At 34.0% G+C, this 17,899-nt stretch overlaps 2 protein-coding genes across 3 annotated transcripts in view; one reads left to right on the forward strand and one right to left on the reverse strand.

The window, feature by feature from the left end:
* The window catches only part of LOC133174335 (phospholipid-transporting ATPase VD-like), a 37,134-nt gene extending 30,046 nt beyond the window's left edge, over window positions 1-7,088 (reverse strand). For both annotated transcript variants that reach the window (XM_061309442.1, XM_061309441.1), the window contains exons 1-2: window positions 6,316-7,088; window positions 3,202-3,409 (exon numbers count right to left, since the gene is read on the reverse strand). In XM_061309442.1, the coding sequence (XP_061165426.1) occupies window positions 3,202-3,409; window positions 6,316-6,704 (597 nt within the window). In that variant the 5' untranslated portion in view covers window positions 6,705-7,088. The remainder of the gene's footprint in view (window positions 1-3,201; window positions 3,410-6,315) is intronic.
* Window positions 7,089-7,282: 194 nt separating this feature from the next.
* Window positions 7,283-17,670, forward strand: LOC133174122 (COMM domain-containing protein 8-like). The gene is made up of 5 exons (XM_061309163.1): window positions 7,283-7,358; window positions 11,194-11,349; window positions 12,608-12,760; window positions 13,047-13,202; window positions 17,472-17,670. The coding sequence occupies exons 1-5, from the start codon at window positions 7,293-7,295 to the stop codon at window positions 17,493-17,495; spliced, it is 555 nt and encodes a 184-aa protein (XP_061165147.1). The 5' UTR covers window positions 7,283-7,292; the 3' UTR covers window positions 17,496-17,670.
* The last annotated feature ends 229 nt before the right edge of the window (window positions 17,671-17,899 follow it).

The raw sequence follows: 17,899 nt of genomic DNA on the forward strand, positions 1-17,899 counted from the left end.
TGGGAAATCTTGTGTCTTGATGTGACCCCTTTTGTTTATTTACACCTCTGGGTGCAGTCCGGTTATCTTATATACAGAGAGATAGGGAAGAATCTTCTAGAGTTTTTTTAATGTCATAAAGTTAATTATTTATCATGTTTGTCTTCAACATAAAACATGAAAAGTGGGGTGGGATACCTTGAGGCATCTGATATAAAAGGGAAACAATCATCTCTTCTGAATTATAGCCACTGCTTCTATTATCAGGATCAGAATACTGCAAAGGGAAAGGGGGAAGTGGGAGGGCACAAAAACAGAAAAAGAATTCTTGTTAAAATTCATCCCCCCAATCACCTCATCTGAATTAGAGTCACTGCTTCTTAACCTATAATCAGGATCAAACAGCTAGTGCAAAGGGAAAGGGGAAAGTTGGAGGGAACAAAAATAGAAAATAATTCTGGTTTAAGTTCATCTCCCCAGTAAATACATATAATAAATGAAGACTGATGCTAGTTACCACATTTATTATTGAAAACTATGTAAATTATAACTATTCCTTAGTCAGAGATTAATCATGCTAATTACATAAAAGAATAAAAAAAAAACCCTGAAGATTCTTATTCATTTCTTAAACTTATTGTACTCCCCAATAGGAGCTATGTCACTTTCTGATTCCCTCCCCATATATCCCAAAAAAGGAGCCCCTTCCCATATATCCCCCAATAGGAGCCCCTCCCCATATATCCCCGATTAGGAGCCCCTTCCCATATAACCCCCCAATAAGAGCCCCTCCCCATATACCCCCTAATAGGAGCTCCTCCCCATATACCCCCCAATAGGAGCCCCTCCCCATATCCCCCCCCCCCAATAGGAGCTATGTCACTTTCTGATTGCAGAGTTTATGACAGATACTGGGTGGATGAACTTTTGATGGTGTATACCTCAACATTTACTGCTCTGGCTGTGAATTCTATACCAATGTCACAATATGTAACACATGCACTTCACCTGTTACAAGCTGCCACACCTTAAATCAATACCTCAACCTTTAAATGTCAGGCTGTATTCAGATAAAGAACTTCTGAATGGAATGTCTGTAGTGCCTGTCCATTTAATATTTCCAAAAATCAGAGATTGCCCAATAGCCTCAACTCTGACTAGACTTAGTAATTAACAAGTTTTTTTTATTATTTTAAGAGAAGTCTAGAAGTGTGTCTTCAGCCACACAGATCTTAGATCAATATTACAGAGGTAGTACTATACAGTCAAGCAGTGTCATGAACACTACTCATGGTAGAGAGGACAGAAAGTCATTCTATTCTGATTTATTTTGTGTCTAATAATGCTATACAATGTGTATTTAATTAAATATGATATCTTATATATATGTACTTCACATAGTCACCTCTTTGTTATATTCTAGAGAGTTCTCTGACCCTTAGAGTCCTATCTATCAACATTAATCTACTTACATGCTTATGAAATTGCTACCAGGCTAACTAATGACACAGATGGTATCACAGCTGAGACCGGAATTGTGTATTCCACATAAAACATTCAATGATTTGCTAAAAAATATCCTGGAGACTTTAACATACCCATGTTTGCATGACCCAGCTAATCTATTAAATAAATATACTTTATGGGAAATTTTTAAGTTTTACATCGATAGGGATTAATTCTTTAAAAAAAATCTTCTTCTTCGTTCCTGGTTATTAAGTAGACAAATGAAGTGCAAGATTATGTTGAATGAGGATGCCTCTTCCAAACTTGTGAAATTCATGGCCCCTGGGTCAAAATATCCTGGAGACTTTAACATACCCTTGTTTGCCTGATCCAGCTTATCTACTAAATATATGTACTCTTAAGAGAAAATCTAAAGTTTTACATCAATTTCTTTTAATGCCTAAATTAAAAGAGTTGAAAATTGCAGGAATCTGTGACAGAGATCGGGCTCGGGATGTCCTTATACATTATATCAGCCGGACTTTATCGTAACGATAGCGGCCAAGGGTAGTCCGGGTATATATGGGTTTATATATGAGCTTTCTGTAGGAAGCTGGCAGTTGCCAGTTGGAGCTCGAGGAAGAAGGTTGTCAGAGGTGTAATAGTGAAGTACTCTGGAGGTTCATCAGGCTTGTATAATAATAAAGTATACAGTGTCTAGTATACTTGGTTTACTTATTTGAGGATTAATTAATAAAGTCATAATTACTTTTCCTCAGAATAATTATTGGGATCTGTCTGGGCATAAGACAGAAACCTCTGAAACGTACCTGTCCTAGTACTGGGCACAATCCTGGCTTTGAGATCTGTACCTGTCCTGGTATGGATACATGTGAGACCTATACCATTACATGTACTTGATTAAAGACAGTTGTATGCTTATATGTTAGGGATATGAAATCCCAGTATATCTGTATATGTTGACTTGTTCATTTTCACATGCCTTGTCACCTATCATTTCTAATCATTTGCTAGAATTCGTTGATCCATCTTTGGTTTATAAAATCATTTGTTTTATTCACTGTCTTGATTAAGGATCTAAACCTAAATACACGGACCCAAACACGTAACAATGCTTTGTATTTGCTAAGAATTTGTTAAATAAATGCCTTTTTTCCATTAAAATTTGCCTTTCTATATTTGTAATTCATGGATTAATGCCCAATAAATTGAAATCACAATAAAATTACCATGATGAAATTACCTCTTAACCAGGTAGAAAAAACATACATGTAGTATCAATGAACAATACAGGATCTACAATCTTGTCAAAATTTAGAACACAACATTGCTTAATCTATGGTGTCTATAAACATGGACAGTGATTCAATATTTATGTCTGTGCACAATCTGTCAATGTTTATATTAAGGCCTTATCTTTCTGTAGTTCAGTTGAGGACATATGGTCACAATTTATACTGCGACCCTGACACGCGGTATCCTTCCAAATTTTTAAATCTAGGAAAGACCTCAGTACCAGACTTTTTCCCTAATGCTATGACCTACTCTCATGGAAAATCTTTGTTTATACAATGACTCTGGCCTACACTCTTGTATTTAAGTCTATGGACAATCTTTGTTTATACAATGACTCTGGCCTACACTCTTGTATTTAAGTCCACGGACAATCTTTGTTTATACAATGACTTTGGCCTATACTCTTGTACTTAAGTCCATGGACAATCTGTTTTTCCTGGCAATTTGACCTTGACCTACCCTTTCATATTTCAGTCCATGGACGATCTGTCGCTGTTTAAGATTGGTTTCTCCGTCTAGGTTGCTGGTTTCTAGGTGACAGATTCCTAAAGGATCACTGGAATGAAGCAGTAGAATGTCGGCCGGAATGATTTCATCACAGGCCAGGTGTACAAAATCCCCCGCATGGATCTCCATCCACTCACTCTTAACGTATCGCTTGTCAGAACTACAACAAAAACAATAAAGTCAGTTATCAGACCCTATAATACAGGAGATCTAGTCTTACTGGAAGTATAGGCAGCAATGTACATGTTACAAATAACATTTTTGTTACCTTCATGGCACATGTACCAGTAGAGGCTATACATGTCAGGGGCATCGAGGGACAATTAGGGTATCAGAGTACATGTCAGGGGCATTGAGTATGTTGAGGGACAATGAGGGGACCAGAGTACATGTCAGGGGCAATGAGGACAATGGGGGTATCATCAGAAGATGTACTCAGATTTTATAAACAGCACGTCATCATGAAAACACTTTTTTATGTGCTCTGACCCTCATTCTTCAAGGCAGGTAGGTAGGTAGCTTTTTTTAAAATCATCTAACACATTGATAAACATCATAAAAATCACAAACTAAGAAATCTATAATTATTGATGTTTTCATTATACATCAGACAATTAAGTATACAGATTTAATATTTACTGCAGTAAAAACTTTGAATCTATAAGGCTTTCTTAGACATAAGGGAAATGATAAATCTTAAGTTTAAAAACAATACAGATGATCTGTTCCTAAAAACAACTAACAAATAAAAAAACTAAAAAAAAAAAAAAAAAAAAAAAAAAAACAAGCAAAATAAACCAACCAAACAAAAAAAACAAACAAACAAACAAAAAAGAATTTAAAGTAAAACAAAATTGGGTAGGGGCTTTTTGAATGGGTCAGTAACACAAACATTTTTTTTTTCTCATGCAAAACTTCTCTGGATCATGTATTGTAGAAAGGCAAATTGTCCCTTTTGTGAACAAACAGAAATTTAAAGTGTGTGATTCAAGAATCTCTCATTTTCTCTGTTTTAAATAGGACTGTAAACCTTTTTTATCCTTTGTGGTTTACTTGAATTTCCTGTTCCTCTTAACATTAAACTCATGTTGAGATGAATCAAATCTGCATTAATTTTACATTTTCTAGAAATTGTCACAATTAAAAAAATCTTAACTGTTTTGACACGTTATTAACTGTTCTTGGTATTCCCAAATCACATCAAATTCCTATTCCAAGTAACATAAACATGATAAAGCCTGCTACAGTAAAATTGTTGTCAACAATGTCTTTATAAAGTTCTGGAGTCACTAAATGGCAGATGAATCTACCCGGTATGTTTATAAAAGTAAAATGAATATTAAGTTTAATCACATAAAGGTTTATTTTTCATTCAAAGTTTCTCAAAAATGTCCTGTATAGTTGTAACAAACTGTATCTAGTAGATTTATAAGGATGATGGCACAAAGAAAAAAATATGAACACCACAGAAATTCTACAATTTCCTAAGATTTTAGAGATTTGATATAATAATCGTTTGCAACCAAAATATTTACGTCCAAAAATATTGACCAATCCATGCATCCACTACTTTGTTTGTAGTATGTGTTCTTAAGCATACATTGTATGTTATATTCCTACTCTCATTCTACCATAAGGAGAATCGGACAAGTCACAAGTATAAGATGGAACAAATGCAGCAATAGCATCAGATATATCAACATACATGTATTAACACAAAATATGAAAGTTTGGATTTGATAGCATTTGAAATAAACCAGAAACTGACTTGAATGCGGAGTTTTGCATCACATTTAAACATGATAAAGGGAAACAGACATTCTAGTGTATGCCCTGCTCTGGTACAGACAATATCAGTATGATTAGCACAATAAATACACAAAACATTATTATCAAATGTTTGCTAACTGGAAATTCACTTCACTTTTCTGGCAAATTCAAAATTACAGATTAAATTTTCTCCAAAAGAATTCTAATGGAAATGAACAATAGTGTTACTAAAACATGTACATGACTCAGAGTTGTCAAAAACTGTCAGCCCTTTCATCAAGGAATTTGTAAAAGATTTGTCTGGAACCGATAACTAACAAGAAAATGTCCAAATAACCGTTTGAAAAAATTAAGTGTGATGCAAATTTTTAAAGGATGGGATGGGGTGAGCAGGTGAAAGTCACAAAACAGCAGAGATGCTGCCTGGTGAAGATAGTCAATCAAATTTGTTAAAGCAGTGACACAAATCATACTTATAACTCTGATTGAAGACTCTCTATCCTATGAAAAAAAAAACTTGTGAGATTGAGGGCTATTGAAAATAATGAAGGGCATTTTGGTCAGTTATTTGTTTTCCTTTCTCAGTGTACAAAAATATGGTACACGTAACTCAGGTCTGACAAAACTTCATTCGGTCCGACAGAACATTTGACTTTGTCAAACCAAATGTTTAATAGTGATTTAAAAATTTCAGGCCATCATTAAAAATATCTTTGTTCCCCCTAACCCGACCCTAAAATCTGAAGTTGGGTAGGTAGGTAGGTAAATAATTTTTTTTCCTGACAGCAGCTTTGAAAATACATTCTGATTTTCTGATAAGAACGGGTTTTGATGAAATTGTATTTTATAAAAGTTGATAAACTTTAAAAAAAAATATTTGAATAATCTTCTTTAAAAAACTTTTCAGTTGGCCGGATTTAATTGGGTCGGTCATGTTAGGGGAAACAAAGGTATTTTTTATTTTAGCCTCAACAACTCTGCATAACTGTCCAAATTACACCCACAACTGTAAGACAGTTGTGTCCAGCTGAGTTCAGGCAGTACTACTGTACCAGCAAGGGATATAAAGAGAAATATGTTTAAGTGTGTATCAGAAACTTGTGTAGGGTTAAAGTAGCAGAAACTAGGGTCTTAATACTCTTTGCATGTCAGGGTTGTGGGAATGGAGTAATCTGATGCTCTCTAAAATGCTTAAATGTGAGAATGTTCTTTTAAATTAGGAATCATTTTTCTGCCAGAGTTTCACACTCACTTTGTTTCCACAAGAATCACATTCTCAAGTGTGAACTATCTTACCTAGAATATCGTCGACAAGCATGATGGTTGATTTTTCTATCAGATTTATATCGCCTAAAGTCTTCAAATGCATCTTTCACAGCCGTGACAGCAAGTACAAATATCACAGGTATCATAGCTATCTCCTTCCCAAAGGCCTGAACCTGAGGGACCCAATTCAAGGCCACAACTAATATAAAATATAAATTGGCAAATCGATGAAACTGTTCAAATAAATTCTTGGGTAGGAATGTCAGCACAGAGTACTTGGTGGTTTTGATTCTGTTGCTGCGATAGTCTCGGTTAGGGTGACTTTTGTGTTTGGGTGGAATGTCCCCAACCACATGGTTTGGTACTACTGTCCTAAACCCTGGTCCCGATTTGTTACTCTTGTTAATAAGGTTGCCCATTTCGTTTTGTATTTACTAACAGATAGAGTAGTGGAGTTTTGGACAAAATAAAAATCGTAACACTGTCAAATCATGCTGACATCTACATGCTATTTTGACAACTGAGAATCACTATGCCAGTTCCGCTATTTCACAATTTCCTGCAGCAGATAAAAAAAAATCCGTTCACAGATCAACAAAGCCACGTCATTGCGTCACAGCTATATTCTTTCAAGATTTTTGACATATTCTTGACCAATGGGGCTAGCCATTCCATAAATCACATGTTTGGACAAAATCCAATATTTCAAAACAAATCATAACATCTGTCTGACGACCATTTTCCTTTATCGATCTAGTACAGGTGCTCTATTTTCAACAATACAGACAACATTTCATTAGCGACCAAACAAATTTGTAAACTTGGATATGATTGGTAGTCTCTACCAAATTGTCCAATTAGTGTTATCGTTTTATTGAATGTGTGAACGTGACTAAACTTGTCAAAGACATCTACTTTCATTGGTCTTTTTTCTACAAGCCCTTTCCATTTACTCCAATCAGGTTTTATTTTAAGTAGTGTGAAGAACTCTGTCACATGACGGTAATATGGCGGACAACGAAGAGGTGGGACTTCAGCTGCTCAGGAAGATTGAAGTGAAATCTGCCACAAAAGTACGACATGTCATGTTTTGTTTTTTTTTTTTAAAAAAAGACGAGTTTATTTAGTGTTTTCAAGAAGTAATAAAAAAAAAAATCATCTTTTGCTTTATCACCAAACCAAGCTTACAGTAATGAGTTGAAGCTTAATTTCAATTCTATCTTTTTTTTTACTGGTTGCAGACCAGAAGACTCAATGCGTTGATGAAGTGTGTGTGGGGTAAAAAAATATTTCCAAATGATCCTAATAAGTCCGACTGTGAAACCACTAGGGCAACAGTATCTTAATTTGTGTAATAATTGACATCTCTGTAATGATGATTCCCTTGAAAATTAGCAAATTTAAACAAATTCCTGTAGCATGTGTTTATTGTGACTTGTAACGTCATTTTTTAAACATGATTTTATCACTATTAAAAAAATTGCAGCAAGCTCCATAGACACCGTGTACAAATGGAGCAATTTTAGACTGAAATTTGCACATTGTTCAAATAAATTTTTTATCAGGCCAATTGAAAAATTCTAAATTCCCAATAATCCTTTGCGGTGGATAGCAACATGGTGGTTTAGGCATAGCAACAACTTACCTGGAAAAATTACAAATAAGAATTAAATGCAATTTCCATGCCAATAAATTATTGTTTGCATCAGCAGTAAACAAGACTTGGTATGTAAAGTCATATTTTCGTCACTTAAACGACTCGGGTATTTCCGATTTTGTCAGAAAAAATCCGAGAAATTTAGAATCTTGATCCCGATGTGTGGGTAGTAATCAAACTAAGAGAGTATTTCTATTTTTTCATAAATATCGTTTTTAAAAAATGATAAACTTATGATACACAGTAAATGCAGGCTAAAGTTGTTACTAAAATGTGTAACATCAAAAACAGAATGAAAAACAATATTAGAGAGGTGTAGAGAGTTTTAAAAAATAAATAATGAAAAAAAATGACACTGCGCTCGCCCTGCATTTCACCATCTGACATATTAAATTTTTTTCTTCAAACTTTGACAACTTTGGATTCCACAGTTCTAAACTTTTCGGATAGTTCTTGAACATGCAACTATGACAAAATCAGAAAAAGCAGAGATATTTTTTGTGCTAGAAAAGTGACATCCGCTAAAAGTCATGTTATTTGAGGATGTATACTGGACAAAAAAATTAGGGATCATAGAAAATGCATTCTTGTAATGAAAAAAAGTTGCTTTTTATGAAGTTTTTTCATCATTCTATTTACAGACTTAAAAGTCAGTTTGAAGCAAAATTCATAGTGATAAACAAAAATCTCAAAACTTTCTTTCCATGCATACAGAAAAACACACTATTTCTAGCACATCTGTAAACATATAAAAAATAATTTAGACTCTTTATCTTTTTACAATGTTTGTTGGTATTTTGTACAACCTCCCCACGAAGAAATGACAGCTCTACAACGTCTTCTCATGCTGCCCATTAGCAAGTTTTGATTTGGGACATACGGCTGGCCTGCATGCTTTGAGAATAGTCTGATGTAGTTTATATCTCACAGCTTGAGTAGAAATTTGTCTTTCTGTTCTTCTCTGGAAGTCAGCTTTTAGCTTTATTGCACTTTGAAAGCATTTTCTTTTAGCAATGTTGGCCAAATAACACTCCTCATGGGTTGTGGTACGATTTGGACATCCTGATTTTGGTCTTCTTTGGACCTTACCCATCTGCAAATATTGGTTCCATAGAGGACCGATGATGCTCTGTGAAACACGGATTCATTCTGCAACATATCATCGTGTTTTGCTAGCTTCCAGCATCCCTACTGCCCTGGAGCTTTCAGTCACGTTCATATGCTGCCTTATTGGTTTCCAGCATAGATCTACCCCCTCCAAAATGGAAGATTTATGTTCACTTCAGGAAACCGAATTTGGATCTCTTGCTTCTCTTAGTACCACTCAGTTTTCTTTCATCCCTCTCTTCTAAAGCAACTCACCAGCAAGACTACTCGAACACTTGGTAAATGAGAGTAAATCTGGGAGATTGGCATGTTAATTTAGCTTCTGTACTTTATTGTAAAATAGATTCAGTTTTTGAAAATATTTTTATTGATAATTGAAGTAAAATTTCAATCCATCACTTTTTATGTCCAGTTTGTATGTCAGTTTTGCAGCAGAGATATTCAATAAAATTCTTTTATGAAAATGTTTTCAAGTAAGTTGTTTCTATGCTTTAGCCACCATATTCTTTCACACAAAGAGGTTTGGGAATTTTAGAATTTTTTTCTTGTTGACTCATATCAAAATTTCGTAAATTTGAACAATGTTTACATTTCAACATGAATGTTATAGGCACAGGGTAACAAAGTTCACTGAAAATTGTGACATCAATGTCTTAAGCAGTAGGCAAAATGAATTGGTGGATTTATTATTTGTGAGTTTTAGAATTTACTATACCAGCCTTAAGGGTTTACATCATCTGACTTAGTATTTGATTACATAAGGATATTCAAATTTGTACATGCATGGGTTTGATAATCTACGAAGCATTATCAGCTATCACTGAAGAAAAGAATATTCAATCAAAAATATTTCAAAATGCTACTGCCTTGCAAAATTTTTTTTTTTAGTTGAATATAGCTTTGTATATACATGTGTGTAGGTTTCATCATGAAGTCTTCCTCTTTGTCCATTTAACTTATTTTAAATGCTACTCCCTATATTACTTAAACATGCTTGTCCACTGTCCACTCTTGTCTAATATATTAAAATAAATGCTGTTAAAATTTCACAGGAAATAGTTTTATGATATTTTGTCTTCAAATTGTTTTAAATTTAAATTGATATAGACTCCTATTTAAGTTTAATTTGAACAGAATTTCATTCAGTAGTCATCATGATGCAGGTGTAACTTGTAGTGCCTAAGAGATAGAAAGAAATTGTAATACAACAATGTCAGATTTCCTTTATGTACTGCCCTCTCAGCCATTGCCAATGCAGTGTGCACCAAAAGCACAAGGCTGATGCCCCAACACTAGTAAAAATTTGTTTGTGCCTTACCTGGTCTTTGTTAAGTGATTCTGTGTCTGTGACAATCCATTTCAATCTTATTATTTTAAATAATTGTATAGAAAAAATTGTCTGAAAAGATAAATTTTCTTAATGAAAATTTTTTCGACTTTCTCAGTGATTTTCTTATCTTTCTGTCTATGCTTGGTTTGGTTATTTATAATTTGTTATTTCTGGTTGCCATGTTGAATTGGTAGGGACAGAGACTGTCAATGACATCAAGAAACACTTTGAATTTAAATGCACCTGAGAGTTCCTAATGAATGGAAAGATTGGTAGGCAGTGGGCCATGAATCAGTCATTTAGGAACATATTGTGATGAAATGTTTATAGTGCATCAGATTGTATCCAGGTGTAAAACAAAACAGTTTAATTACAGAATCATATAACTGACAATAAACCGACAAAACAGAGGTAACAGAAAATTCAATTTTGAAATTAAATAATGACCCTTATTGATTAAAACAATTGAATAAAACAAAACTGTCATTTTATTTTTTCACATATCTGAGGGGGCTAGTATTTAAGTGATTGGGGCTAGTAACATTCTGCCATTGAAATACCAACTGGGTTAGTGCTGAAAACAAGTTTTTGTTGCACACTGCCAGGGGATAATGGAAATCAACACTCTAGAAAACAGCATTTTATAAATTGAAGTTTTTTTTAAAAGTATTTTTAAAAAAGTAAAAAAAAATTCAGATGTGTTTTACATTGATGTGCTTCTTTGATCCCACAATCATGTTGTTCAAGGGAATAACTAAAATTGGAATTTTTTTAAAAGTAATTTCAAACTTATGTATTGTGTTCATTATTTCAGTTGCTTCATGGCTTAGTGGATAACTTCTGTAAAAGGGGGCATCTACATTACTCTAACTATGACCAGATTTGGACCCTACAGGAGTGGTGGGCCTTGACTGAATCATGGGAAAGTCTGATCAAGACCGTAGTCCGAGACTCACTTAACAAAGACCAGGTTAGTAAACAACATGCACAGAATTACTTAACAAAGACCAGGTTAGTTATCAACGGACAAAGAGACCAGGTTAGTTAACAACAGACACAGACGGACTTAACAAACACTTAACATAGACCAGGTCAGTTAACAAGAGACACAGAATCAGTGAACAAAAACGAGATTAGTTAACAACAGACACAGAATCACTTAACAAAGACCAGGTTAGTTATCAATAGACACAGAATCACTCAACAAAGACCAGGTTAGTTAACAACAGACACAGAATCACTCAACAAAGACCAGGTTAGTTAGCAACAGACACAGAATCACTCAACAAAGACCAGGTTAGTTAACAACAGACACAGAATCACTCAACAAAGACCAGGTTAGTTAACAACAGACACAGAATCACTCAACAAAGACCAGGTTAGTTATCAATAGACACAGAATCTCTCAACAAAGACCAGGTTAGTTAGCAACAGACACAGAATCACTCAACAAAGACCAGGTTAGTTAACAACAGACACAGAATCACTCAACAAAGACCAGGTTAATAAGCAACAGACACCGAATCACTCAACAAAGACCAGGTTAGTTAACAACAGACACAGAATCACTCAACAAAGACCAGGTTAGTTAACAACAGACACAGAATCACTCAACAAAGACCAGGTTAGTTAACAACAGACACAGAATCACTCAACAAAGACCAGGTTAGTTAACAACAGACACAGAATCACTCAACAAAGACCAGGTCAGTTAACAACAGACACAGAATCACTTAACAAAGACCAAGTTTGTTAACAACAGACACAGAATCACTTAACAAAGACCACGTTTGTTATCAACAGACACTGAATCGCTCAACAAAGACCAGGTTAGTTATCAACAGACACAGAATCACTCAACAAAGACCAGGTTAGACACAGAATCACTTAACAAAGACCAGATTGGTTATCAATAGAAAAAACAATGCATCAGGTTTGGGAAGATGTTGAACTTTGAAACACGACAGTATTGCTCTCCTGTTATAAGAATTGATGTCATACTGTTTAAGCAGAACTGTAAACAAGATCAATGCTTGAAGTGATTTATGATTTCTACTATCATTAATCTGGCCTCTCATTTTTTATTGAATAGAAGTGTATATTGAATTGCCAATGTATGCTTCAACTTTTTCCTGAGGTGGGATAAAACCTATAGCAATGAATTTAAAGCATTGATAGTTGACACCTTGGTTTGTAAATTTTATCATGTAACAAGTTTGTTTTTTCAGATTCTACAGAGATTGGAGAGCCTTCCGGAGGAGGTCCGGTCTTTGATTATAGATGTTGTAAATGCCAGGCGGTCAGATGTCCACCACCAACTACTGTCTGACACAAACTCAATCTCAAAATCTACGCTAAGGGACTTTGATTGGCAAGTTAAAGTAAGGAATCATTGTAAGAAAATGTCTGTCAATGTTTGAGCAGAAATCATACCTTTGTTCTGAGGCCAGTGCTGGTATATGCTGGAACACTACATAACAGATTTTGACAAACTTGATCCTGTTTACAATTATTGCCAATGTTGTCAAGAATTTCTTTTAAATAACTTTACTAGAATAAGAGCTTTAATTTGAATGCACTGGTATAAAAATTGATTTGCATGTACATGATAGAGATTTTATTTGGTATTTATAACTAACGCTTCATCCAAAATTCTGTGGTCCACAGTTAGCTATGTCCAGTGACAAATTGTCCTCCATCCATGAACCTCTGTTGAATCTTGACCTTGATGTTCAGAGTGAGGCTTCGACGGAAATCCACTCCCTGGAGCTGACACAAGAGGACCTGAGGAACCTGATCTCTAGTCTGGAGGGAGCAAACAGGGTACGTTAATCACCCAGTTCCAGTCTCAGTGTGGTGACATTGACTGTTAACTAGTTGGTAACATTGGCTAACTGTTGACTAGTTGATAATATTGGCTAATGGTTTTAGTTGGTGACATTGGCTAACTGTTAACTACTTGGTAACATTGACTAATGGTTTAAGTTGGTGACATTGGCTAACTGTTAACTAGTTGGTGACATTGGCTAACTTTTAACTAGTTGGTGACATTGACTAACTGTTAACTAGTTGGTGACATTGGCTAATGGTTTAAGTTGGTGACATTGGCTCAGTGATTCATTTTGAAAATGGTTATCATGGGTCCAAAGGACCCCTCTTAATGACAACAGTGAGTCCCATGCCAAAACCAATGCGTCCAAATCCAAGGGTACTCAATGGTACCGTATATTACAAAGGAAATTATGGTGAAATAGAAAAGGGTTTTGTCCAAAAGTGCAGTTATTTTGTTGAAGCTGTGAGTGGTTTATGCTATAATTACTATCAATTGGAAGTCAGAATAAATAATTTTGTGGCATGTAAATAATATGTTGTCAACTGCACATTTTGGTTCTATTTTTAGATCGTACATACGATTTCACAAATAATTTGTATCTGCCATAAACAGAAGCAGACCAGTTGTTCTACTGAATGAAGTAAATAAAGTTCTCTTTATAATAAAGAAAAATAGTCAGAAAGAAGAATGATTAAATACTTATTAGCTTCTAAGGAAAAATTAAAATGATTCAGGTTACAGCTAAAATACAAATGTATAGTATACACTTCAGAAATGTTCCACAGCAGACAAAATTGAACTTTCTTTTTCTGATAATTGTTTCACTGTTAACTGCAATTTAAAAATGAAGTGTGAAATCTGACCTGTTGTTGGCAACCTTGTACCTGTTAAAATCACTCATGCATATCGCTTAGCATGTGGATATGATGCATTGTCCAAGTTTTGAAGCATACTTTACCGAAGTAATTTAAAAAATAATACCTTTCATTTTAAAAATTTTATGCGTCCATTGGGATGCACATTTATTGAAAAAATGTGTCCTGAGCAAAATTCATGTGTAATTTACGCAGGATGCACACCAAAATGAATCACTGTTGGCTTACTGTTAACTAGTTGGTGACTTGCTAATGGTTTAAGTTGGTTGGCTAACTGTTAACTATTTGGTGACATTGGCTAACTGTTAACTAGTTGGTGACATTGGTTAATGGTTTAAGTTGGTGACATTGCCTAACTGTTAACTAGTCAGAATAGGGTAATAATACCCTGTTGAATCTCCTTTTATACATATCTATTTAATGTCCTCAGCCATTAAACTAGGTTTCAAACAAAACCCTTGGATAGTTCTTAAGTCTTTTTGTACAGGGAAAGATTGAAAAGGTGGATTCAGATTTTAAATCAGACTGTGTTTTACGTTTATTGCAGTGGTTATAAATGTATCAGAGAAGAGATAGGGAAGGAATGTGTTTAATCTGTGTTTACTGTTTGATTGATTAAAGGTTTATTGCTTACAGTGAAGTTCATTGATTTATAGTCTCCAACAGGAGAAGATAACTCCTCCTGGAATGTTAATCTTGTTTCTGAGTTGTTGAACTTAGCAGGGAAATCTATTGGTTATAGAGACCCAAACTCTGTAAACCTTCACACTTCTATATTGGAATCAGCATTTATCTTTTTTTAAAAAAAAAGGTGTTTCATTAAGATTACGCAGCTTACACAGAATTAAAAAAAATTCTTTGTATTTAACAGTAACGACATAAATCTGCAATTATATTGTACTAATAATGGAGACTTAACTGTGGCATCACACAACAGATAGTATAAATTAGGGATGTCAACGAGTACCCAGTTAACTAGGTACTCGATCGAACGTCCGAGTATCAAATACTAAAAATGATACTCGGTTACTCGGATGTGTATTTTTTCTCATTTCAAGGTACATGTTTTTTATCAAAAACTTATCAAAAAAATGTTTAAAGTCAGTTTCCTAGTAAGTTGAAAAAATATTAGACTAGCAATCCAAACAACGTCCGTTCCTTCTCTTTCGCTAATCTAATCATCACAAACCTGCGTAATAGATTGTCCTCCTTTTACGTTGATGAAATAGATCTTAAACAAGAAATGTAAACCATTTGTAATTTTTTATGTATTTATTGCATCATTTGTGTTTATTTATTAAATAAATTTAGTACTAAAAATAATTTCCGTTGGACTCCATGTTTATATACGTTCATAAAACGTGACAAATCAGCTTTGGAGTTTAACAAATTAACAATTAAAAATTAACAAACTTGCATTTACATTTTTACCGAGTACCCGGGCTGTCGATTGGAAAAACGTCCGAGCAACGGATTATCAAAAATTGACCGATTTGACATCCCTAGTAAAAATCCATTCACCCTTTGGGAGAAATGAGTGGACATGCATCCAGTTAAAGATTAATTTACGAGTTCAGTGTAGGAATTTTAAGGTTAGCTGTCTTTATTTCTGTTAGAGTATCTCTGATCAAGCATTGTCTTTATAGAAGGGATGTCAATTTTACTCGGACAGCTTAGTCGAATTGTCGGAGGCTTTAGTCGAATGATAGTCGAGTACTCGTTGAAAAAATAAATTTTTCATTTTACTTTTCCTTTTTGTCTTAAACAGACTGCTAGCCTGTATAATATTCAATATACGCTATCACCATTATACAACGATTTGTTTATTTTATCTATATACAGAATATCAAACGCTCGCATTTATCCTTTGTTTTTATGCTGCTAGTACATGTACCAGTTGTTGATTTCTTACCTTTAGCCATTTGAATGTGTCTTGTCAGTGACCCGTGATTGTTAAACAATTAAAGCATAACTCTTATAAAAACAAAGAGAGCTTGCGATAAATTTTAATTATGAGATTTTTTGCAAATAATCAATACGATTTTAAAATTATTAAAATATCAGAAAGAAACACCTTTAGATTACGCCCATAACCGTCCCCCAATTTACATGTATTTACAAATATGTAACAGCTGTTTAATTATTCTTCATTAATTGATAGTTGCATTATACGAGATCTTATGGAATTGCAGGTTGAAACTTTACAATCTGGATCTGACATCTTTTAAAGTATGCCAATGCATGATGGCCAAACAAAAAAATTTGTTTGAACAATTAACGAAGACAGGTTAAGCCTTTCCCCAAGTTTTACTCACGACAACACTGAACACTGATACGTTAATAAATGAACTGAGCAGATCCAATTCCAATTATTTTACCTTGAATTTAAGATTACTATAAAGTAGCAAATTTTTAACGAATAACCAACTACAATAATTTTAGTCGATAGTCGGTATGATCGAATGATAGTCGAGTACTCGAATATTCGTTGACATCCCTACTTTATAGTCACTTTATTCTTAAGTACATATTATGCACCCTTCATAACAGACAGGAATATTCTCCCTTGATTTTTTAAGGGAGCCGACTGGGGTTTTATTGTGTGAAAACTACTATACAGAAAGTCTTAAATTTTATATCAAATGCAACTTACATTGACTTCAGTATACATGCCAAGTTTAGTGAAAATCTACCGTCTGGTTACTTTTTAGGGATTGACTCAAAATACAGGTACATTTATTATAGGATTATTTAAGAAAATACAATTTTTTGCACTTCGGAGCAAATTATACAAATGCTACTGTAGACTTTTTGCTCAAATTATATTATTTGATGAGTAATACTATATTGTACATTTTATGTAACAAACACAAAATTCTACTATCTGGTTTCCAGAGGGGGCATCTCAAAATGTCACAATTCATGATATTTTCCTCTTTTTATGGAGTACTACAAAACATGATAGATACCACAGATTTACATAAAAAATAATAAAAATGATTGTGAGATTCTCAACTTCCTATGTTTAAAATTTCAAGAGCACACACTATTACGACGTCTATCTACCTATTATTTGAAAATTTGAAAAATTGTTTAAAAATCATTTATTGAAAAACCTAATTAGATTTTTTAACCTGAGATTTCCTAAATCTGTTAATTTTTATAAATTATGTAAAAATAGTTGCTTTAAAGGAGTAAATATGCTTTATTTTACTATGCTGCGCGAAGTATTGAGCAATGAAAACCCCAGTCAGCCCCCTTAAGATAAAAGTTTTTTTCCCTTAATATATTTTTGGGGGAGAGGGTGTGTAAATTGGATTAGATTTGATGTTGACTTCCATTGTTAGACAAGCTATATTATAGGTCATTTTCAATATATTGCAGGTTCTTCAACAGTGGAAAACATGAGAAACATTATTCATGACTGTCATTTGAACTTGTGAAGTCAGGACACATTGATAATGCAGAAGGATGTCAGAAGTGATTGGACTCAATTATACAGACGTAACGAGGGTCAGACACCTCAATACCTGGTACCTGTTCTTCATGATATTCAGTGCAATAAAGAGTGTTTTACATTTTATGACTTGAATATATTGTGAGATAGAGAGTGAGAAAAGGGACTTTTCATATGTCTCAAATTATTTTATGAGACTGGAGTATTTTGCACATGTATTTCTGGGGAATTTTAAATATAGTTAATCTGTTGAAGTAGATTGTGTTCAATGCAAAGCAGTCCTTTTCCTTAAAAAAAAATGAAATAATTATAACAAATGTAAATTAACTAATTTGTTTTATTGCACTTCAAAAAG

The sequence above is a fragment of the Saccostrea echinata genome, unplaced genomic scaffold (genome assembly GCF_033153115.1).
Source record: "Saccostrea echinata isolate AGI-Se365-2 ecotype Australia unplaced genomic scaffold, CSIRO_AGI_Sech_v1 ptg000057l, whole genome shotgun sequence".
Classification (NCBI taxonomy): domain Eukaryota; kingdom Metazoa; phylum Mollusca; class Bivalvia; order Ostreida; family Ostreidae; genus Saccostrea; species Saccostrea echinata.

Bases quoted from the DNA above. Each gene is read 5' to 3' on its own strand.
- LOC133174122 (XM_061309163.1), top strand. From the start codon at position 7,293: ATGGCGGACAACGAAGAGGTGGGACTTCAGCTGCTCAGGAAGATTGAA. The intron at 7,359-11,193 runs GTACGACATGTC...TCATTATTTCAG, and splicing joins AAGTGAAATCTGCCACAAAA to TTGCTTCATGGCTTAGTGGA. The intron at 11,350-12,607 runs GTTAGTAAACAA...TTGTTTTTTCAG, and splicing joins ACTCACTTAACAAAGACCAG to ATTCTACAGAGATTGGAGAG.